The sequence below is a fragment of the Oreochromis niloticus genome, linkage group LG19, assembly GCF_001858045.2.
Source record: "Oreochromis niloticus isolate F11D_XX linkage group LG19, O_niloticus_UMD_NMBU, whole genome shotgun sequence".
In the NCBI taxonomy this organism is placed as follows: Eukaryota; Metazoa; Chordata; class Actinopteri; order Cichliformes; family Cichlidae; genus Oreochromis; species Oreochromis niloticus.
The window spans coordinates 7,418,996-7,444,023 of NC_031983.2; the positions used below are offsets into that span (position 1 = coordinate 7,418,996).

The 25,028-nt window shown below is 39.2% G+C and overlaps 1 protein-coding gene across 7 annotated transcripts in view; it reads left to right on the forward strand.

Annotated features, from left to right (window-relative positions):
• slc4a11 (solute carrier family 4 member 11) overlaps positions 1-25,028 on the forward strand; it is a 99,803-nt gene that overhangs the window by 5,517 nt on the left and 69,258 nt on the right. For 2 of the 7 annotated variants that reach the window (XM_005453375.4, XM_019349080.2), the window contains exon 1: positions 23,564-23,785. The exons of the other annotated variants lie outside the window; for them this stretch is intronic. In XM_005453375.4, the coding sequence (XP_005453432.1) occupies positions 23,749-23,785 (37 nt within the window). In that variant the 5' untranslated portion in view covers positions 23,564-23,748. Of the gene's footprint in view, positions 1-23,563; positions 23,786-25,028 lie in introns of those variants that run through there. 7 annotated transcript variants of the gene reach the window in all.

Here is a 25,028-nt window from a genome sequence, read left to right on the forward strand (position 1 = left end):
CAGGAATTTGGTCAACAGTGTTAATTGTTTGTTAAGTGACATTCATTAGCTGCTGTCTGGCAGAACTGCACTGGAATCAAGTAGCTCCTGGTGAAGCTATTAATCAATCACCTCAGCAAGTGTGGACAGTCAGTTAACTTCCAGCTCCCTCAGCTGCCTTTAGAAGCCCTTTATTTGCCAGGTTAATTAGGCACATCATTATGTGGGGGTTAAATTGATATAGACTTGTTTAAAATGTTTAGGCTATAAATACGTAACTGCATGAAGGACATCAGGAGTCTATGAAAGCTGTGACTGAGAAATTATAGTGATCAACAACTAGTTCATCCTTGTTGTTTTCATTAGTTATTATTTTAATGGTTTATACTACATGCAATGTCAAAGGAATAGCCATAATTGTTTAGCTGTAACAGGTAACCGTGTTTGTTCAGTGAGTTCTAGGCACTGTAGGTTTGTTCATAGATGCATGATTGGAGCCACACTGGAGCACGGGCCAGCTGTGCCAGTTGAAACCTCCTTATACAGCCTTAAATATCATGTGATAAGGATAAATTGTAGTATCATCTGACAGTCACTATGCTACCGAACTTGTCTGTGAAGGAAAAACTTCTGTCTTTTATATCTCTGTATGTTAAGAGGTTGAAACTTTAGCAATGCTTCTGAAGAACAACTTGATTACATGACCAGTGTGTTTCAGGCTGTAGCCTTCATTAGGCTCATCAGAAAATATATTGCAGTGTAGACGTTTGTGTGGAAAAAATGTTTCTAGTAGAGAAAAAAACATAGAACCAATTATATACATCCAGAATACATATCCACCAATAGATTACCAAGAAGGGATGGGCTGGGCATATGTGGAACAAGGTAAAATATTTATTTTATATATTAGACAATTATTTAATAAGTGAAATTTTTGGAAATGGACTGCTGATTGACAGAACTTCCAGCATAGCAAATAAATTTAAAAAAAAGTATGATTGTAAATATACTGTGGTTAACTATGTTTCTAAAACGTAAGCAAACATACAACAGGACATGGATGAAACTGCTTTCCACATGATTTCAACAGTCTGGACCACTTAAACACTCAACTACAGCTGCTACTTAATGATTTGGAAATATAATTTGGTCATCACATGTACAGTGATGAACATGAGTATAATTGCAGAAAATATCAGTAATTTTGATAATTAACCATTTGTTTGAATTCCGGCGAAGTAGGATAAATATTATTTACTATTTTTTGGACATTTTATACATTTTAAAAGTAAAAGAAATCTGTTGGCAGATTGGTTAATAAAAAATTAAAAATTTGTTACAAAATGACTTAGTTATACTGCTGACATTTTTAGCTCTTTTGCCAAATTCAGCACAGGGTTAGGGTTAACCCAACATGTCTGGGGGTTAGGGTAACCCCCAGACATGTAAAAGCATGGCGGCGATGGAGAATGAGAAGGGTGAAAGTGGATCGTTGGATGAACCAGAATTGGTTTGTAAAAATGGTGCAACTTCAGTGGTGTGGAACTGGTTTGGCTTTCGTCCGTCAGATACACACTAAAGCACAATTTTTGGTAGAGCATGCAAGCGGGCCGTCGTTATTACCGAACCGATTTTATGTGGTACACGGCGCTCAAAAATCTGTCAAAAATGTTTTAGTACGACTTTGGTAAGCTACGAAGCCGCACCACTTGTCGGAGCATTACGGTGACCATAGTCAGGAGCCTCGCGGAGTGATATGTACTGTGCTACAACATAATATCACCGAATTGTGTGTGCATAACCTCTTTTTAAGTTTTGTGGATATTATACATGGTTTTGCTCAGTATATGTCGGCCAATTTCCACTGGAAATGTCTTTTGGTTAAACTGTCAGCAAGGAATTTGCATTTGCACTGTTACATTTTTATATAACTTTAGTGCACATAAAAAACAGCTGCTTGTTTAAGTGAAAATACATTGATGGGGGTTTTTTTGCACTAATAAAGTTGTGGAGTAAAGTATTTTGTCTTGCGTCAATTATATCGTCAGTTATGTCATTTTTGCAAATTTTCAAATATATATTGTGATAAATATTTTTGGCCATATTGCCCTGCGCTATTATCAATAGAAGGTGTTGTTTATATGAAACCCATGGGACGGGTGCCCACTGTGTTTTTTAGTCTATGTCAAGATTTAATTTAGAATAGACCAGAATAGAATTCAACTTTATTGTCATTGCACATGTCACAAGTACAAGGCAAGAAAATGCAGTTTGCATCCATCCAGAAAGTGCTTTAGCAATAATATAGATATATTACAGATATGGATCTATTATAGGTATGTTACAATGTACACGGTACGACGGTATGTTATGAATATAGCATAACTATAAGTATGTACAGGCTATGAACAGGTTATATACATACATACATACAGTTGTAAAACTATAATTAATGTATTGTACAGTATGATTGTTTAAGTTTGGAGCAGGGTTGTCACCATATTAGAATTTCACGCTCAGCATCGATACCCATAAAAACGCTGGATACCTAATGCTATTTTCAATACTACACGTCTCTTAACTTGACAAAATTAAGAGGCGTGTCGATTTTTAAAATAAAGTTTTTAACATAATGGTAATTTCAATATACAACTCGCGTGGCTACAGGGTAATTGCTAATAGTTAAACAGCTAACACTAAGGCGTGCACCAGCCAGGTTAACATTTGAACTGTCGATGTTGAAGATAAGTGTTAGAAATTGATTTACCTTGGCTGGAATCCTAGTCAGAATGCACGCACATGATAGAGCATTTATTTTGTTTGAATATCTTTGTGTGTCTGTCTGTAGTTTCAAAACAGACACAATTTGTTATTGTCCATGTCTGCGGCCCTTGGCCAGCATATGGGAACAGACAATGTAAGGCAGCAGCCAAGAGGAAAGGAAATCCCACCCAGTGTTTGTCCACTAACTGCGTCTTTGCTGTCTTCCTGCTTGGAGCACAATGCAACAAGGTGCCCTTTGCGGTTTATTGTAGCGTTTTAATGTGCTCTGTAGGTGCACAGAATTTTAAAGCTTGCTGCAGAGCGACTTTTTTCTCTCTCTCTGAAGTCTTTCAGGACAAGCAAAGGGAAGAGCTTCATTTCAAAATGAGACAGTTTAATCTATTTTGATAATGTGACATGCAGTCTTGCAAAATATTAATAGCACAAAGTAGGAGACTGTAGTTCAGCTGATAAAATGAAGCAATTTTGCAGACTGGATCTTGAATCATGAGCATGATGCAATTATAAATTCCTACCCCCAAAAATAGCTTTGACACATTCTTTAAGCACATATCACATCCAGCACATATACTCTTTTGTCATTTTGGCTTTAGGATAGGGCGAAATATGACTCACCCAACCACTAGTAATGTTCAGGGAATATTATGACTCACATGACTGCATTATTATTTTATTCCCATTATAATATGCAAATAAATTGGTTGGATTTTCTTTTAAAGAGAGCCGTTTAAAGTGAGGCAGGACAATTCATGCTGCTGATTTGACCATTTACCTCATTTACTTCAAAGTTAAAAAGTGTCTGTGTCAGCATTGCTTCCCCATAAGGGCTTTTGGAAATATAAAGACAACAAACATTTCCTGTGTGTGTCCATGCGTGCATGGGTACAGAGTATCACAGTGAAGAGGGAAATATGTAGGGGAAATATGGAGTTAAAGGGCACCTCTACAATCTTCTGTTCAGTGTTGCGTCTCCTCTCTGCACATTTGTACATCTGGATCAGACAATCCTTCATTTGTTACAGACAAATACTGTACAGGATACTGCACATAAATGCATGTATGCCTTCTAATCGATTTTAAACATTTTAAAATACAAGCGGCGCCTGAGAAAATACTGCAGAATAGAAATATATTTGGAAAACTGACAATAGAACGTTTTTTCAGCCTCTACAGTTTCCAGCAGAGGGCAGTGTGTATGTGCTCCTGTATCACTAGGAAATCATTTTTATATAAAAATAAGAAAATAATAGTCATATAATTGTCACTGTGCATCTATTCACACATGAAAAAGACTCTGTATGCTGCCTGCAATATCCAAATCATACATTTTTCCTTAAATGCTTGAGTATCTTGTACGTTTTTTTTTTCCCCTTTTTTTTTCCTTTTTTTTTTTTTTTTAAGGTTGTGATGTATCAGCTTTCTTTTCTTTCTTTGTTGCTGACATTTTCTTTTGGTCAGTAGTATGAATATTAATATAAATTTTAAGAGTGAAGGGGTTAGAGGCTTGCTGGTTTAATCACTTCAGCCACTGTGAAGGTCTGTGTAGTGAAAATCAATAGGAAACGCTTACCTTTGAGCAGAAGAGACCATTGCATAGAGGAGACTGTGGCAGCAAGCAAAAAGGTGCTAGTAAGTGTGTGTGTGTGTGTGCTTAGCCAGCCTTCTTCAATTCAATGAGTCGAAACATTCCCTCTGTGCTTGTTGCACTACACTTGTTATTTTACAATTTTGTCACTTATGTCATTCAGGTTTCCAGGACAGCTTACATTAAGGGTGGAGGGGAGGGATTTGTTGCTGCAAAGTGCCTGGGTGAAGGCTATTATTGGGCTGATTCTGTCAAGTTGAAGGCAGCATTCATTAGTTAATCACTTTTGTGCTGATCATTTTGACAGTATGAGTAATCAAGAGGTATAATGGAGTGAGATAATAATGCAAATATTGTCTCATGTACTGTGATTATGTCTAAATTTATTATGTATTAGGTTAAGGTATTATAAAGTTATATACTGACTTGATGCACTCAGAATACCTCATCTAGTACCTCTTTAAAATTGAGTGATTTTAAAAAAAAAAAAAAAAAATTCTTGTTCTTCTTCTTTTTTCTTTAATTTGGCACATTCTTAAAAAGAGTACACTGTTCATTAGAATGTGACTTGACAGCCAACTATTTTCTCCAGTGTGCATTGCTAGTAATGGCTAATGTAGCCTTGGCCCGCTATCTTACATGAAGGTCCACAGCCCCAGATACTGAAGTATCCTTGCATTTGGCAGTTTGCATAATCTTGCACCACTTCTTGTCTGCTCATCAAAACAATTTGTTGAAGATGTCATGCTGGCAACCTGCCGACCGCACCAAGAATACCTTTTGGTAATTCAAAAATATTTTCCCTTTGAAACAATAAATGGTCTCAAACTCTATTGTAGAGTGTAAGAGTTGTATGAGGCCAAAGAAAGTACTGCAATTATCTGAATAATTTGAACATAACAAAACATACAGAGACACAGGAAATGTAACTTAATTGCAGTAGGGCTCTGCACCATGTTATTTATTTAGTTATTTATGTAAAGGTGTAATTTGATTTTGCAGTGGGATTGTCAGTCCCGATCAAAAGTTTAAGACCACTTAAAAAATGGCAAAAAATCATATTTTGCATGGTTGGATCTTAACAAGGTTCCAAGTAGAGCTTCAACATGCAACAAGAAGAAATGGGAGTGAAGCAAAACATATTTTGAACATGCAATTTATTGAAAACAATGCTTAAACCAAAACAGGCTGTTTGACAGCTGATCAAAAGTTTAGGACCCCGTGCCTTTAAAAGGCCAAATCTGTGCAAAAATGTGGATTCATTGTCTTTTTCAGTCAGGTAGTCACGCTGAAGTTCTGATGGCAAAAAAACGCAAAAAAACAGTGATAAGACAGTGAATTGGAATTTCTTTAATGATCCTGAGGGTTTTGGAACAGAAAAGTCAAGTGAAATACCCCCAAAAATTTCACCAGCACTGAGCCGGAGGATCCAATTGGCTGTCCATCAAGAAACTGGACGATCCTCGACCCAAATTAAGGCCGTTACTGGTGCTGACTGTAGCCCCATAACCATCAGACGGCATCTGAGACTGAAAACAAAAAACGTCTTCAAAGGCCTCGTCTACTTGAACGCCACAGAGCTGACCGTTTGGACTTTGCAAGAGAGCACCAAACACGGGCCAAATTTTATTCTCCGATGAGAAAAATTTTAACCTTGATGGTCCTGATGGTTTCCAACATTACTGGTGTGACAAGCAGATCCCACCTGAGATGTTTTCTACGTGTCACAGTGGAGGGGGCGCCATAATGGTCTGGGGTGCTTTTTCCTACAGTGGAACAATGGAGCTTCAGGAGGTGCAGAGGCGTCAAACAGCCGCTGGCTATGTCCAGATGTTGCAGAGAGCATCCCTCATGACTGAGGGCCCTCGTCTGTGTGGTAATGACTGTGTTTTTCAACAGGACAACGCTACAGTACACAAAGCCCGCAGGACAAGGGACTTCTTCCAGTAGAATAACATAGAATAACACTCTTTTGGACCCTCCTGTGTTCCCCTGATCTAAATCCAATTGAGTAGCTTTGGGGATGGATGGCAAGGGAAGTTTACAAAAATAGACAACCGTTTCAGACAGTAGATGCCCTTCATGTGGCCATCTTCACCACTTGGAGAAATGTTGCCACTCACTTCATGGAAACGCATACCTCAACGAATTTTTGAACAGATCAACAATAACGGTGGAGCTACTCATTACTGAGTTCATGTTTGGAACTTTAATTTATGTTTTGGGGAGGTTTACAGGGGTTTTTTGGAGGTGTGGTCCTAAACTTTTGATCAGTTGTAAAACAGCCTGTTTAAGTTTAACCATTGTTTTCAATAAATTGCATGCTCAAAATGTTTTCTCACTCCCATTTCCTCTTGTTGCATGTTGAACCTTGTTAAGATCCAAACATGCAAAATGTGATTTTTGCCATTTTTCAAGTGGTCTTAAACATTTGATTGGGACTGTATACTACATAATTTCACTCTCAATACCAGTACCATGAAAATACTCAATACTATTTTCAATATTGTAGAGAAAATGAAATTATGAGCTATGTCTTTTTTTAAAATTAAGATTAGAACAATAGGTTGGTGCAATATAGACAACTACTGTGGCTATAGAGTGATTATGAACAGTTAAACAGCTAACACTAATGTTTGCACCAGGCAGGTTAGTATTTATGATAATTGTTTACTGCGTTAATGTTGCTGAAATTGGAGTTTTACTGACGCAATAGTAATTTTTAGTGTCTGAGTGTTTTGTTGTTTGTTTGTTTTTTATGTTTGCCTTTCCGCAATCTTACTATACAGACCCTGTGAAGGTCTTTGAATCTTGAAGTGACAAAGCATGTGACACATAAATATTTTTGTCACTACCAAAACTTTTAGCTTATCTTTTGTGTGATTCAATGAGTAGGGAGTATATTTATTTTCACTTGAGGACAAATTGTTAGTGCTTGCATTTATACAGTGCTTACAATGTTTGGTTTTGATGTGTGTTTTTAAGAGTTCAGCTTTATTAGCCAGTATAAAACATTTTCTAGAGATTTAATCAAAAACAAATCATATAGATGCAGTTGGAATACAATTGGAAAAAACTGACATTACAATAATTGCGTTTTCTCCTATCTATAGACAGACAGACAGACAGACAGACAGACAGACAGACAGACGGATAGTGTTGTTAAAAGAATACAGAAATGTTAACCAGATGAAATAAATGGTTCTGTTTGGAAAGCATTAATCATACTCAGATGGGTTGACTGGGGCAAAATCAATAGCAAAATGCTCCTTTTTTAAGTTGGAAAAAGTAGTTTCAAATCTGAAGAGTTTTTGAGTCCACATTACTTTTTTTTGCTGTAAACTTTATTGCTATAAAACACTTGGTTTAAATGCACCAAATACTGGAGAAGCTCTTTGTGCCTCAGATTGAGTGACCCTTATTAAAGGACTCTTCCTCAGGAGAGAGGCTTTTTTCTCTATTCTCACAACTCTCTTTGTAGCTTTGAGGAAAGAGAAGTGCACAGAATGCTGCTGAAAGGTGAAAAGTCATTGTAGAACTTCAATACAGAGGATCTACAGTAAAAAGCCCAAGGAATAAGATAGACTTGTGCAGGACACAGCCAAAGGCTTTCTCCTAAGTCGAGCCTGAAAAAGTGGAGGTCTTTCGCAGCCCTGGATACATACCAGAGCTTAATACTTCGTAATTTTTTTAAGAGACCTTTCTTGAATAATGTTCTTCTGAATTGAACATATTCAAAACTGTGTACTATTCATTCAGAATGACTTTGTTCTTCAAAGCAGCTTATATTTCAAACACTTTCAGCTCCACCACATAGTTCTACTGTGTAGTGGTGGAGTCCCTAGGTCCCTGGCTGTCCAGGGCTGAGTATAAATCTTTTTGTAGAACACTTAGTTGGCTTTTTGCATGTTCAATTCTTCTTTGGCAGCCTCACGCTCAGTGCTTTCTCCTCGAGTGCACACTGTGTGTACTCACAGAGGTTGCAGTGAAAAACTATGTCCTCTCTCCTTTTCACCTACCCATGATTGAAAATCTGCTCTGCTCTCCTCATCTATGATGCCCAGCTCCTGATGTCACTCTAAAAGCTCCTTCAGATATGCTGTCTCCCTCTCTTTTGCATCTTCCTAGCCTCTACTTTTCTGGGTTTGGATTTTGTTTTTTGCTCCTTCCTGTTGATCTCGGGAGGTGACTTGGGAAGTTATTTCCCCGAACTGCTCTCTCCCATCCTCATAGATGATATTATCAAACTATATACTGCCTGTGTCTGATCATATCAGCCTTTGCAGTGCAAGGTTGCAAGTCAGCTTTTAAGCTGCATCTTACCCTCACTTGATGTATCACTGGGTCCATTTGTGTTAGTTCACTTTTATTTATGTAGAGCAACATCAGCTGTCTCAAGGTGCTTTATATTATAAGGTAAAGACTGCAGAATTAGAGACAGAACTTCCATCTGCAGACAACGGCATTAAAGAAGAATCTCGGTTAAACAAGAGATTCCCAGCTGCATCATTGTATGGTAGTGGCAGCCATCTAGTGCAACAGTCAGTGTCCATCTAGTCTGGATGGACAGTGACTGTGGTGGAAGTACAGGAATGTAATTCAGAAGTAAGACAGAATAGATGTGTGCAAATTGGGGGGGGTGGAAGGAGCGGATGTAATGAATAGAGGATACGTTTAAATACCTGCAGTCAACCATCCAAAGCAACAGACAGTGTACAAGAGAGGTGAAGAGGAGAGTTCAGGCGGGATGGAGTACGGCTGCTCAATTAATCGAATTTTAATCTAGATTACGATCTGGGCTTTCAACGATCATTAAAAATGACTGAGCCGATTATTAGCACCTCCCTCGTGCTTTACTCTCGCGCTGCTCCGTGTGGCAAATCGTGCGCACCTGTCTGCGTTTCGAACTCGCGTCACAACAATTAAGAGGACCCGAGGGAAGCTCGGAAAGCTAAGCAGAAGTTATTTGGAGAGGAGAGGATAACGGCTGCTGAAGAAAGAATGCCGTTGGTTGAAAAGAGAGGTAAAACGACTTCAGTGGTGTGGAAACATTATGGGTTCGCGGAGTCAGACGTGGATCAAATATTGTGCAGTATTTTGAAGTTCACTAAACATAATGTTTACATTTTTCATTTATTTTTTATATTGCAAACATTTGCACTGTAATCAGTATTTGCACACTATTTTATACTGTTTTTTGACAATCTTTAAAGCCATTATTCAATACATTGTTATTGTTAAATAAATATCGTCAAATAATCGAGATCTCAGTTTCAGTGAAAATAATCGTGATTATCATTTTTGCCATAATCGAGCAGCCCTAGGATGGAGTAAGTAGGTGGAGAAAAGTGTCAGGGGTATTTTGTGACCACAGCAGGATTGAAAGGACATGTGTATAGTTTAGAGACTGTGGTGGTGACAAAAAGACTGGATAGGAGTGACCAGGAGGGGCAGAATTATAAATGGATACATCAGGGAGGAGGTTTTTCCTTCGCACTGTCGCCGAGTGCTTGCCTTATAGCGGTTTTCTGATTGCTGGTGTTTTCTCTCAGTATAAAGTGGCTTGAAGTGACTGATGTTGTGATTTGGTCCTATATATAAAAAAACAGCTCAGGTTGAGCACTTTGCAGTCAAAGTTAGTTAAGCAAGGTGATCGGAGGAAGGAGGGGATAGTGGACGAAGGATGTTGAAGATGGAACTGCAAGGCAGGAGGAAAAGAGGAAGGCCACAAAGGTTCATAGATGTAGTTAACGAGGATATGCAGAGGATTGGTCTGATAAAAGAGGATGCTAGGTGTAGGGTGAGATGGATGCAGATGATCTGCTGTGGTGAGCGCTAAAGAGAGGAGCTGAATGAAGAAGGCTGGGATTAATTCAGGCATGCAGATAACACTGTAGTGTTACCTGCAGATTTGAATTTTATGTGTTGCAGTATTGGGGTATGTCTCTGCATGGACTCATGCACAGTAAACGGTACCTTTTATTAAGTGCTCCTTAGTAAATATTTTAATTGCCAGATACATGATGCCAAATAAATAATATTCAACTGCCTTTCCAGTGAGTCTCTTGTAGGGCTATGATTAGTGCTTGTTCTGCAACCTTGGTGAGCCTGGTGTTCAGCCATATGAAACAATTCTCTACCTGCTGCAGGTTCTAGTTAGACTGACACGGACAACTGGAGACCTGGCGCTATACTTTACTAAAGTCCACCACGTCGGATGTCTATAATTTGTGCACTGTAATGTGAATTCTCCACGGATCAGTCTGTGCAGTCACAAAAAAACAAACTCCTTCACATTCACCATCTGATGACAAAATATGCGTCACTTGAACCATAATGGACTCGCAAATGTGGAAAGTTTAGTCGAGGTTTAAGAAGTACCATTGCCACCTGCAGTCCAGGTTGGTGATGCTAGAGTCTGTCGGGCTGCAGGGTGATAGACTCAAGATGTTATCAAAGACTGCCACAACAGCATCCTGGCTATTTTGTAGGTCTAGCTGATTATTAGTGATTGAACTTCAAAAAAAAATGTGGAAGACAAAGTTCTTTTGGATAAACGTATGTTTTAAAAAAGCTAAAATGAGTTGCCAAATCCCTGTGCAACCCATGCAAGTAAAGTCAGTGTGGGATGCATTGTGTGTATGTGTACATGTGCTTGTGTGTGTTCACCTGTGTCATCTTAGTTATATTTCCTTAAGCTGTTTTTGCCTGAGAGAACATAATCAAGTTGTTCTTCTTCAAATTAAATCTCTAGCTAGTTTGTGACCTGAAATATAACCTCATCCCCTTGGCAATGCTTTCAGCTACTGAATGTTGAGAGAGACACACACACACACACACACACACACACACAGTTACTTGTATCCATAGAGAGGGAATTGCTGGAGCCTACTGTATATACTGATAGCTCCTGCAGTGAAGTGTATGGGCAGCAGAGTAACGAGAACCAGCTGCTACCCTCATCTTCTTTGTCTTCCTCTCCTTCTTTCTCTCTCCATTTCCTTCAGCAATGTTCTTTATTCCTGAGTGTTATTATGAATATTACTGTCTGTCTCTCTTCCTGTGCCAGCCAGCATAAACAACAACAACAAAGAAAGAGACCTCCCCTAATAAACACACATGGAAAAGCTGACAACCACACTAGATAATAGACGCATACAAACAGAAAGGCAAAATAGACTCCTACACATAGACAGAAAGACAAGATCAACGCCTACACATGCAGACACTGAGGTGTGGTTAATGCACAAGCACACGCATACTTACAGTATACACACACACACACACACACACACACACACACAGCTGCTAATGATGGTTGTTCCCAGTCAAAAGGAGGGAGCAGGATTCCCTCACTGATTGATGACTCATTGAGGCAATAGCTGTTGCTGTTTGCGAATCATTACTTGCTATGCAGTATTACCATTATTTCTACACTATTGCAGATGCAGCTATCTTACCCCGTGACTTCTATAAAGCAGGATCTTCCATCAGGCTTTAAAAAGCCAAGTGAAAAATGTTAACCCCCGTGCAGAGGCAAGTTGGCATCCTAATGAGTCGTACACCACATCCTGACATCTGGCACAAGGACAAAAGGACACAGCATAAAATGCAGCAGCACAGCCATGTGCAATACTAGACTACAAATCAGTTGTCCCATGATTTCAGCCTGGCTTTCTTAGTATGTGTGCATATTCCAGTATCTAGCAAAACGGTCATACTTGACAAAGAAAACTAAAATTTATGTGCACAAATTAACAGATTTTTGAGATGCAAACAAAAGTGTGCACATCCAAAAGGTAACAAAGCCTTTAACCCTTAAAAAACAGGCCATTTAAAGAGTTTTTACACAAAAATATTTTCAAATTTTCCACCATTATTCACCTAATTTGGCACCAAAATCTTCTGCTAACAATGTAGCAGCCGAAAAGTTCTTGCAGATTCACCTACTGAAAATGGCTGCCTGGAGACAGGACCGCTGACCGATCCTTGGCTCTCTTCTACTGGTCTATGATCTCCCTCCACCCACCAACGATGTAGTCAAAGCAGCATCTAGGAAAAGCAGTCATAGTGTCTGGTTTTCACCACGGGGGGAGCAACGATGATGGAACCTCATTTATTAACTGTTGGCTGTATTCATACATTTTAAATTTAAAGTAGTTCTACAGTTATCATGGAATTATTTGAGAGAATCTGAGAAGGACCAAAATGTGATGGCCCGATGACTGGGAAGGAACAGTGGTAAACCAGCGACAGGGCCATGGGAATGTGAATGAACTATTATCACACCCTGTTAGCAATTGAAGCATTTTAAATAGGTTTCAAAAGTGCAGGCAAGGATATGCTTTCATTGTGCAATGCTATGTACTTGCATATTCTGCTTTGGGCTTGGTACAATTTAAAAATGGACTCCATCGAAGTCCAGTCAGCAAGCGAAGTCTGCTCTTTGGTATGGAGATATAGTTTGTAGCAACTGGTCGACCAACATAGCATAAAGCTTAACCCACATAGAGAAGAAGCTGGTAATTGAGCGGGTTTTGCACCAATAGGAAGCAGAAAGATGCACAAAGGCAGTCGCACAGTCCAAGGCGGTGGGCCGACTGGGAAAAACTCTAACATTGCAAACTCATCTGAGGGCAACTCTGTGAAATGGAAGGAAGCAAATTCAGCTTCATAATAAGAGACATCTGTGATGTTCTTCCCTATAGATGTGCATAATTTATGCAGAAGTCATTTCTACTTGATGGATTGATCTGAGGACTGTGCCTGTTTACTTTTTTTAGGTTCAGTCTGTCAGAGAAAACAGTTTCCAAGCTGACACTCTCCTGCAGTGGGGAGCATGAAAACACAGACACCAGAATGTCACTCTTGCTAATTTGGGACATTGTGAGAGCGTGGAGTCTCCTCAGGAGAAATTGTCGGTTTCAAGAGCAAAAACAAATAAAAATCGAATTTCGTCCACTTGGGGCAACAAGAAGGAAAACCTTCAATTTACTATACCCTAGGATAGGATAGGACAGTAGTCTAGGTGCCATTTTATTGGGGATATTCTCAGGGGTTAAAGGAGGATTTGGCAGGTGGGGGAATCCTTAGATTGGATGTAGTGGTGCAGCATGGGGAAAATTACTTAGAAATAAGTCACATAATTTGTCCTGCTGTTACTCATATTCATGGTTCTTTGTAGGTTCAGCTGAATTCAACAAGATACCAGCAGATTTTTCACAAGGTGTATGGCTGAGATACTAAGATACTATAAAGCTTGTATACAAGGCAGAAGTCTGTGAGTGAATTTAGACAACATCACCAATGCCATGTTTCCTCTGTAACCGAGCGGTACCAGAGATGCTGAAGTACCATGATGCACCAAAGTGCGTCTGATCAAACTATCAGCTAATCAGGTGGTGGTTGGATCCCTGGTCACTCCTACATGCGAAGACACTGAACGCCAAGTTTAATATCTTATCATTTATTTGAGCTTCAGTTTTTGTGGCTTTCTTTTTGATATAATGGATATATCAATAATAACATTATTCCCACTGTACCTCTTTGCTCTTCAGACTATTCAGCTCATGTTAAATATTTCTTTATGAAACAACCACTGTGTTGACATTCTGCTGTTTACACTGTGGGACTTGTTAAACCTTAAGTCAGCTCCGGCTCTGTTGTTTAGATAAGGTGTATGCCACATGCTCTTAACTGTGTGTTTTGTTTTTTTTTTGTTTTTTTGTCTGAGGAAAGCATATTACAATATAGTTCAGGATAGATACGTTTCACTGATTATCTCAATATTGTTAGAAACCTCACAACTGTGATCCAGAACAAACTGTCACATCTAACGGCTTTAACCTGTTTCCTACTTTCGAAATATTCTGCCATTTGGATTCATGTTTGTTGTTTGTTTGCAGTGCCAGTGTTTTGTAATTCACACTTAATTAGTAGGTATGAGTTTCTGGCAGAGGCCAGCAGAAAGGTACATGTGGTTACGAGCTGGGAGTCCTAACCACTAAACTCACTCTGTTCACCTTATTGCTTTTTAGTGGTTAAAGCGGTTCACACATGGTGATTCATCTCTCACTATTACACACACGCACACGCGCACATGCACGTGCACACACAGACACCAAGCTGTGAGCTTACTGAAGGCCATTCCCACCTTCATCGTCATAGCACCAGCTGATGACTAGCCAGAGAGTAGCCGCAGGTCATTTCATATGCTTCTCTGTGTGAAAAAAATGAAACAAATTTGTAGTTTCAGATGATAGGGCTTGCACAGAGAGTTCCCATTCTAGGTGTGTGGTGGAACTACCTTTTCATGCCAATTAGTTGGTAAAGCGAGACAGTATTTTTGCTAGATGTGTGACTCTGAGCAGAAATGAGAACTGGACCTGACTTCAACCTCTCAGCTGGAAACTAGGGTATAACCTGAGAGAGGGAGAGGAAGAACAGCTGACAACAGTTTCTTTTACACTATAACAATGCATATGCTATACTGTACTATACTATATGTATATAGTATAATTATATTAAGTATTATTAGTGTGAACCTTTGTCCCAAAATACAAAAACAATCTCAAAACACCTGGCAACGAAATATAGAAACTGAAATGTAACACATTAAAAAACTGCAGAAATAAAATGAGTAATTGCAGTACAAACTGTGCACATCTGAACACAAATACGAAATGAAAGCATATGAATTTTTTAGAACTGGCTTTTCATAAATGCCTTTAGGCAACCATGTTCACATTTGCAGTAGGAAGGCAGATACTTGTACCAACTGTATATTAGTTTGACAGTTTACCAAAATCAATTGCCAACACTTGATATCCTTCAGATTATCACTATGGTAAATGCAAATGTTTTCTTTCACTCCTTTACTGTGGACTGTTTCCTGCTCTGTGTGTCCGTGTGTCCCAGTATCTAAGACTGTTTCCTCCAGTCATTGGGGTTTGCATGTTCTCCACGTGTCTGCGTGGGTTCTCTCTGGGTTCTCCAGCTTCCTCCCATCGTCCTAAGACATGCAGGTAGTGGGTTTAGGGTAACTGGTTAATCTAAGAACAGGTGGTAGTGAATTTTGTAAAAAGGATATAAATGGTTGCAGGGAAAATTGCAAGACATGCTGTATAGGAGTAGAGGAAAGAAAAGTGGGCCAAATTCTTCCTCAACGACATGAAAGACTCACCACCTTTGCAAGTTACTGAAAATACTTGATTGCGGTTCTTGATGGCAAGGGTGGCACAACCAGTGATTAAGTTTAGGGGGCAATTATTTTTTCACATAGAGCCAGTAAGGTTTGGAGGGCTGTTTTCCCTTTAGATGAAATTATCAATTAAATACAGCCCAATCACATACAGAATACAATATCTGTTTAATATTTACATTAGTTTGATCTAAAACATGACAAATAGGCAAAAAATGAAGAAATTGGGAAGGGGGCAAATACTTTTTCACAGCAAGGTAGGTAGGCACCATTGGATGCTTGTCTGTGGGATGACTTTGGAAATCAAGAAAAGGAAGCACGTGCAGACAGAGACGATGATTAAATGTTAAAAGCTGAAGAAAGAGGAAAACTGAGCAGAGTTCAGTGAGGAGTTGACAGAGTCTTTGAGTAGTAGGGAAGAGTTACCTGATTTATAGAAACGTACAGCTGCAGTGGTGAAAGGAAACTGCCAAGAGGGTGTTTGGTGTATCCTCTGGACAAATGAAAGAAGACGAGGAGACTTTGTGGTAGAATGAGGAAGTTCAGGAAAGCATTCAAAGGAAGAGGTAAGCAAAGAGAAATGGGGATAGTCAGGAGATTTAAAAAAAGACAGGAGGCAGCAAGGAGAGAGGTGGCAAAGTTGGGAAATGTGGTATGAAGATTTCAGGAGTGGTGGAGAAGTATGTGAGGCTGGTACCGGACATGTATGACTCAGTGGTGAAGTGTGCATTTGGAGTGAAAGACTGGTTCAAGATGGAGGTAGGGATTGCATCAGGGATTGGCTCAGAGCCCCCCCGGTTTATGATATTGATGGAGAGGTTGACTTATGGGGTCAAGCAGGAGTCTTCATGTAGTATGATATTGCAGATGATGTAATCTGTAGTGAGAGTAGGGAGCAGGTGGAAGAGAGCGTGGTCGGGTAGAGGTATGCCCTGAAGAGAAGAGGAAAGAAAGTCATTAGAAGCAAGACAAAATATATATGTGTGTGAATTAGAGAGCAGCAGGTGGAAAGGTAAAGATGGAAGGAGCAGAGGTAGTGAAGGACGATGAGTTTAAATACCAAGAGGTGAAAAAGAGATTGGAGGTCAGGTGGAGTGAGTGTCAAAATCAGTTTGCGACAGGAGGCTAGCAGCAAGCGTCTAACAAAATGGCACTGAGACTCCTGCCAGCCTGCTAAATTCTTTTTTGGAGTAGAGTCGATAATGGCCATTTTCCAGTCTACCAGTATTTGCATTTATAAGGACCGATAAATAAAATTAAAAATACTAATGAATGCCACTCAACCATGTTATGAGTGTTGACATCGCATAGCCTGCCCACCAGAGGGAGTGCAATTTCTCTGTTGGTAACACGTGTTTTGAAGGCCACAAAAACAACCACCAACTGATCTGAGCGGAATCAGGCATAAATAAGTAATAACTCCACTTAAAAAATGGTTGGCAAGTCTGTTTGATTCATGTTTCTGAAAGAAAAAAAGATATTGGCTGATATCAGATTTTTAAATTGCCAAATGTTAAAAGCATTATTTGTATTGAGTGTCGGTATTAACAATCCCATATCAGCTAGGCTTTAAAATTGGATTTAAAAATCCTACACGCCTCTCTTAAAATGCCAGTTTTCCAGGTTGTAATAAAATAAGACCAAGATCAATCATTTCAGAAGTCTCAAACCAATTACTTTGTGAAAGTTTCTTTTGACTTTGATGCTGCATTTAGTCTTTTTGGGTTATGCACATCTTAACTTAGCCACAGTTTCCCACTCTCCCTTGCACAAGCGTGCCAAATCTCAGATTGCAAGAACTTCTCTGATGATAGGCCTCTTTTGGGCACCCCCCATATTTTCATTTGCCTTGGGGCTAGCCATTGTGAAACTTTAAGATTCTTCTGGTGAAGCCATTCCTTTGTTAATTATGATATATGCTTTAGGTTGTTGTTGTGCTGAAAGGGGAAATTCATCACTGTCGTCAGCTTTCTAGTTATGGAATTGTTCATAAAGGCCACCACTTTGACTAAAACTCCATGATGCTTCCACCACAGAGTTTCACAGTTGGTATTTGAGTCTATTCAATTCTATTCTATTGTGTTCTTTTCTTTCTGTCTTGCCATCCCACCCCATAGTCTGGACATATGAAGAACGTCGCATGTAGTACATAACGAGGTCTTACAAAAAAATTTATTCAACTTCTGGGTTCCAGTTCTGGGTAATATCACTGTTGTGCCATATTTTCTCCACGTGACTGTCTTCACTGTGTTCCATCTTATCTCCAATGCCTGACAAATTCTTTTGTATCATTATCCTAACAAAACTTTCCCTTTGATCTTGGGGACCGTAGCGTTTCGTCCAGGTCAGCGGTCGCCAACTCCCGGGCCACGGACCGGTGAGTCGTTAGGTACCGGGCCGCAAGAGTTGAGGCTCGGGTGTGAAATTTATGGTTTTCAGGGTTTTTATCATTTTTTAGCGTTAACTCTGTTTCCCTGGGTCTTTTCCTGTGTGTTATGAATAAATCTTCTTCTTTTTGGGTAGTGGTTTTATTTTTTTGTATTTATCCGCGACACCTTAAAGGCTGATGTGTGAAAATATTGTCGGACATAAACCGGTCCGTGGCGCACAAAAGATTGGGGACCGCTGGTCTAGGTGACTAAATGTGCTTACTGCAACAGTTTAACTTTATTTGATTTTTATTAACTGACTGGAACTGATGACAGGTGTGTGCTAAAAACTAGTCTGAACATTTCTCCCCAGTTATAAAAAGGTGTTTGTTCAGTTGAATTGTACAGGTTATAAGTCATATTTAGATTTTCTTACCCATTGCACTTTGAAGTGCAGCTTTATTGGTGTGGGACAAGTCTGACATGACCTATATCACATTGTGGCTGTAGGCACAAAGCTGACCCTCAACATCAAAGTGGGTTCACTAATGGTAAGAACAGAGAAGCTGTAAAGCAAGAATAAAACTCTAAAAATGGATTTTGTGTTTTCAGGTGTTTGTTTTTTTTTATCTAAAATATTTTCTTTTCTTTCCACTCATTTGATCTAATTTTGACACCGTACCCAAAACACCCCAGGTGCACCCAGGAGGCACCATGTTAATGAGATTTGACTTTGGTGACAAAGATGGAAGCAAATCTAAATCGAACCTTCAGACTTCATTTGATCATTTCAAGGACATATACAGAGCCATGACAAAAAGTATTCCCAATTCTTTCCTGATTTCTTACATTTTTGCATTTTAGGCACACTTCAGTGTTTCAGATCATCAAATACATCGAATACATAAGACCAATTTAACCCAAGTAAATACAAAATACGGTTTTCGAATGCTTTTCAGTTATTAAGGGAAAAAACGGCTATGCAAACTTACCTGGCCTTATGCTTAAAAAGTAATTTCCCCCTTGTTGTTAAATCATGAATTAACTATGATTAGCTTTTTTCTTCTTTTTTTCTCTCGCTTTTTTTTTTAAGCGGAGTTCACTAGCCACACAAAGGCTTGATTACTTCCAAACCCATTTAATCAAGAAATCACTCAAATTGAACCTGTGGGGAAAAAACTTAGATAGTAGGTAAAGGATTGCAAAAAGCAACACATAATGCCATACTCCAAGAGCGCAACAACGAGAGATCCAGGACCTTACAAAAGACGCCACAACATCTAAAGTACTGCAGGCCTCACTTGTCTTAGTTATGGTTGGTGTTCATGATACAACAATAAGAAGGAGACTAAGCAAAAATGGTTCTATGACTCTGTGGTGGCCTCAGCCATCTTTTATGGTGTGGTCTGCTGGGGGGGCAGCATCTCTGCTGGGGACAGGAAGAGACTGAACAGGCTGATCCGAAGGGCCAGCTCTGTTCTAGGATGCCCTCTGGACCCAGTGGAGGTGGTGAGTGACAGGAGAATGGCGGCTAAGCTGTCATCCCTGTTGGACAACATCTCCCACCCCATGCATGAGACTGTGACAGCACTGAGCAGCTCCTTCAGTGGGAGACTGCGGCACCCACGGTGTGGGACGGAGAGATTTCGCAGGTCTTTCCTCCCCACTGCTGTCAGACTCTACAATAAAGACTTCAACTGATCAAACCCTCACACGTGCAATAAGACTGCTATATGTGCAATTCTTTCTCTGACAAAGTTGTGTTTTTGTATTTTCCTACTCAGTTGTATATAGTATTTGTATTTCTATTTTATTCTATTGTATATATTATTCTATTTTTATTCTATTGTATATAGTATTTTATTTTATTTTATTGTATTTTATTGCATTCCAGTGTTTTCTAATTTCTGCTACATAACTTTGCACTTTTGCTGTAACAAAACAAATTTCCCACCCGTGGGACTAATAAAGGCCATCTTATCTTATCTTATCTTTGGGTGAGTTCCAGGGCAAAAATCACTGCTTATTTTAACACAAATACAAAGGCTCGTCTCGCAGTTGCCAAAATAAACATCTTGATGATCCCCAAGACTTTTGGGAAAATATTCCAGACCAGACAAAAGTTGAAATTTTGGAAGGTTTGAGTCCTGTTATGCCTGTCTTAAAACCAACCACATCATATCAGGAGTCAAATATAGTGGTAGTAGTAGGATAGTCTGGACTTAATTTGCTGGTTCAGCACCTGGACAACTTACTGTAATTGATACAACCATGAATTCTGCTCTCTACCACAAAATCCTGAAGGAGATTTGTACCATGAAGCACAAGCTGTCTTATGCAGCAGGACAATGATCCAAAACACACCAGCAAGTCCACATCTGATTGGCTCAAAATACAAAATGAATGTTTTGGAGTGGCCTTGTTAAAGTCCGGACTTAAATCATGTTGGGGTGATTTGGCATGACCACAAACGGGCTGTTCATGCTGAAACCTTCCAAAGTGGCTAAAATAAAACAATTGTGAAAAGAAAAATGGGTCAAACTTCCTCCCTATTGATGTGAAAGACTCATTGCCAATCATCACAAATGCTTTATTGCGGTTCATGCTGGCACAATCAGTTACTATTATTTTTTTTCACATTGGGTCATGTAAGTTTGGATAGCTTTTTTCCCTCCATTAATAAATGAAACCATTTAAAAATTGTATTTTGGATTTATTCAGGTTATCTTTGTCTGATATTAAAATTTGTTTCATTGGAAACATGCAATTGTAAAAAAAAATGGTAAAAAACTGATAAATCAGGAAGAGGGCAAGTCGTCATGGTGCTGTAAGTAACAAACACTACCAGCTTATTTTTATGTACTGTAGGTTTTCATTTATATGCTCTTACTGATAACCAATAAATAGGCCTGTAAGGTACCCGTGCACATTGATGTTTCACTAGAATACACATGTCTTTACACCTGTGCTACACGGGTTTGGTGAGAACACGAATTATCCTCTGGGGAGAAAGGGCTCTGGCTCACAAAGTGACGCATTTGCCCTAACTGTGTGTAACAGTTCTTATGCAAAACAGACCCATTGGCCATACCACACATAGGGATGTTGTATTTGCAGACTTATGCAAATGACTGACCTTTCAAAGAACACTTACATCACGGTAAGAATTCTTATTTTTTTTTAATTATTATTCAGTAGTTTCTGTCAGATTAATAAAATTAAAATCAAATTAAATGTTTTTTTCCTAGTCCCTATTTTTTTCCTTATTAAAAATCCAAGTTTTAATAAGCATTGTTACATTTGTTACAATGATAAGTTAACAGGGATGAAAAGAGACTTTGAACAGGACTTTCAGTTCAGTTGCTCATTAAAATGTTTAATTTAAAAATGTTTCTTTTTCTGTTTCTTGTTATGTGCATTCATTCTGTGTTACCTGCCATACATTCTTATATAGTGAAAAAGCAATAGTGTAAGCTTAAAAATCAATACATGTGGGATTAGCACAACTGAACAGTTTACCTCAATTAGGGTGGATATGTGAACGATGACATCCAGTGAAGTCAATCGTTTTTAACCTGCTGTATTCCATGTGATTTTTCGATTGTCCTTATTTGTTCCACTGTGACTTTCGCTTGAGTCCTATGAGCAAGAAGTTGTCCTGTCTCTTGGAGGCTGTACTCAGGCAGCAGCCTCATCAAAATCAATGTATGTTTAGTTTTTTTTTTTTTTTTTTGGTTTGGTTGGGTTTTTTGTAAGTAGTAGGATTTTATTTTGCAAGATCAGCTGTACGCAACTTGTGAGGACAATCTCATGAGTGAAAACAACTCTCATAAAAAGAAAGGAATGAGCTTGGTTGATTGCCTTTTGAATTGAAATGTGCAAGCACGTCTTCAGTTTGTGTTCTTTAAATAAAAAACTTGATTAAATTTGCATATTTTTAGTTTTGGCTTTATACTATCTACAGCTGAACAGGGATCTGAAAGGTCACATACTCTTCGCAGAAGCTTGTTTTCTAGACAAAGATGACTGGGCTGCTGAATGAAGAGGTGTGAACACAAATCTGGTCCCAGGCTCTGTCTTTTTATTTAGCCACAAGCACCTAGTTTTGGTCTTCAGTTGTTTTATCACATATGCTTTCTTCTTCTGACTCCCAATATCGTCACATCTGTGCCATCATCTTTCTTTCACACCAAGGCATAAATTAATTGTGAGTCAGATGTGATCAGGGTAGCAACTGAGATTGTCAGCTATAGAAGAAAATGCTGAACACAGTGCAGCTACCTATTGAAAACATGCAAAGACAGAGATGGGCATGACTTGGATCCATTTCTTTCATAAAGCCCAACTATTAATGAAGTAAAAATTTTAAGGGATACAGTTTATATACTCTTTACAAATAAAGAGTATTATTTGCAAATCTTTATGGTGATTTTTTTTAAAATGTATTTTCATTATTTTTGTAACTACCTCAGTACATTTGCATGTGAGTCAATATGTTAAAAAAATCGTAATCTGCATTCAGCTTTGCAAGTTGATATTGGTAAATGAAAACACAAATAGAAGATATATAAATATCAACAAATTTATTGATGTCTGAATAGTATTTTGCTTCAAAATATGGAAAATATAGACAAATTATTAGTTAGAACTCAGCCTGACCTTTAGTAGGCTGTCTTTACATATGTTTTTTTTGTTGTTGCGGCAGTCAGGTTCAGAATGACCAGGATACTTTTTCCCTACCTAACTTTACTTACGCTGGCATCAGCTAATGCACTAAACACTATATGACCAATCACAAAATAAAAAATATCAACAGCAGATCATAAAACTGTGATATTATAAAAAAGACTGAGAGGTTAAAGACATGGTCTAAAAGTAGTGGAAATGGAAATCATTTTTATTTATTTTTAATTGTTAATTTATTTGTACCTCTTTCAGGTGTCTGAGTAAGAGAAGATCCTGTAATTACAGTTAGGGGGACCTGAAAAGTTGTACTTAATTTATTGTGAAAATAATATTTTGCATTGGGGAAAAGTAAAATTTTATTGTTGTTTCTATATGCTGTTAATTATATGTCTTGGAAGGAAAACTGGAACTGGCAAAGAGCGGTATTAGCATGTTTATACTACAGAAATGAAAGAAAGAGATTTATAAATGTGGATTCTGGTGGGCAAATACAGGCATCCTCCATAGATACTAGTGTCTGTATAGCTATAGCTGATTTTAATATACTTTATTGTTACTGAAAACAACTGAGGAAATCAAATATAGCAGCAAGCCTAAATACTGGCCTGTTTATGAAAATGATCACACAGCAAAAACGCATGATGGTTTTGTTGCATCACTGTTCCACTGTTGGTTTAATAACACCAGCCACTCTGAGTGAACGTGCATACGTCAGTGTGAAGCAATATCTCACATTCATAATGAAACTAGTTTGGGAATTTTAAGCTCTGTGAAAGTGTAGGGACTAATGGCTGACAAGATGGCTTGTTCCGTGTTATTGTTAAGAGAACTGTGCTGAGGAGGTGTGTCCTGATGTTGGGTTTGCCTTGCAGCATGATGCCCTGCCATACGCCGCTGACTGGTGGGCCTGGTGTAAAGCAGTAAAGAAGAAGGCACTAGGACCCAGACAAGTGAGTGAGTAGGCAGGCAGAGTGGGGCTGAGTCACTGCATGTGTCTGAGAGGCAGTCAGAAACAGAGCAGAGCAAGGGAGCAGAGGTGATCTCACACTCATCAGCACAGGATAACACAACCATGATGGGTTGACTTGGGGGGAGGGGGGGCGGTTGGAGAGAGGAAGTGTGCATTCGCCACCACTTGCTCAGCTATGGAGACCAACAAAGTTCTTCATTTTGTGCCTTCGGGTAAGTGGATCAAAGCTCCGAAAGCTGCTTCTCAGCTGTGCACGACACATCGTTCACTGGGAGAACCTTGGGGTTCCCTACCTAGTGAAACCTGAGAACCCCTTGTGCAAAACATGTGCAGCCCACTTCCACCTCTGCTCTGAGGGATGGCAGATGTTTTTGTGCATGTGCTCTACTGTACATACTTGTTTTCGTGTTTGCCCTTTCTGTGTACTTAGGAATGTGGCAATGTTCCACTTGTGACAGAAATCCAATTTTTATTTTCTTCTGAGGGGAGGAGGGGTTTTGGAAGCCCGATCGCAGATGTTGTTTTTTTTGTTGCCTTTTTGTATTGGTATGCATTTGTGGGGGGTTTTCTGTCTTGTACTTGTTTATGTCTGGTATGCGGCACAAGAGGTTCCTGTGTCGTATATTATCAGTTAAGGAACTGAACCTTGAGAAACAATCGCATTGCAAACCCACCCACAGAAAGCCAGTGTACCTGTCGAGCATGTAGACAAGGCATGCAGAGGAAACCTGGGATCACAATGCACTTTCTCAGTGTTGCACTGGTGGGGCTCATGAATGTAAGACAGTGTGCATTTGCATTCATGTGTGCGTGTGTGCATGGATCCATGTGTAGTGCCTGCATGTGTTTTTCTTTCTCTTTTTTGCTTCTTTTGAAACGCGTGTTTATGTGTGTGAGATAAAGAATGACAGATTAGTGTTGGTGACAGCCACAGGAGAGCAGCGAGTTCTCTCCTCACTGAAAGTCCTCTGAGAGTCCATAGCCCATTTGGAGGTGTGATGCGGCTGCCGCTTCACTTTCATTTTGTCTGGGAAGACGGAGCAGGATGCTGGCTGCGTGCGTGCGTGTGTGTGTGTGTGTGTGTGTGTGTGTGTGTGTGTGTGTGTGTGTGTGTGTGCGCGCGTGTGTGTGAGAGAGAATAGGATGTTTTGAAGATAATGCAAGTGGGGGAATCTGTGTGTTAGTGTGTATATCAGTGTGTTTTTGTTTGTAGTCTACAGTATTTTGTAAGAATGCATTTATATTGCTGTTTTGGGGGGAGGGGAGGGGGTGCGCTCATTTTTGTGTTTTTCACAGTTCAGATGTGTTTCGTGTCTACATATGTTTGTGCGTACACGAGTGAACATCATGCTTTTTGCACACTAACTACATCCCTGAGTATGTGCTGGGGTGTGATGGACACTGCTGTGGCTTGTCCTCTAAAGAATAATTTGCATCCATTTGCCTGGGAGCTGA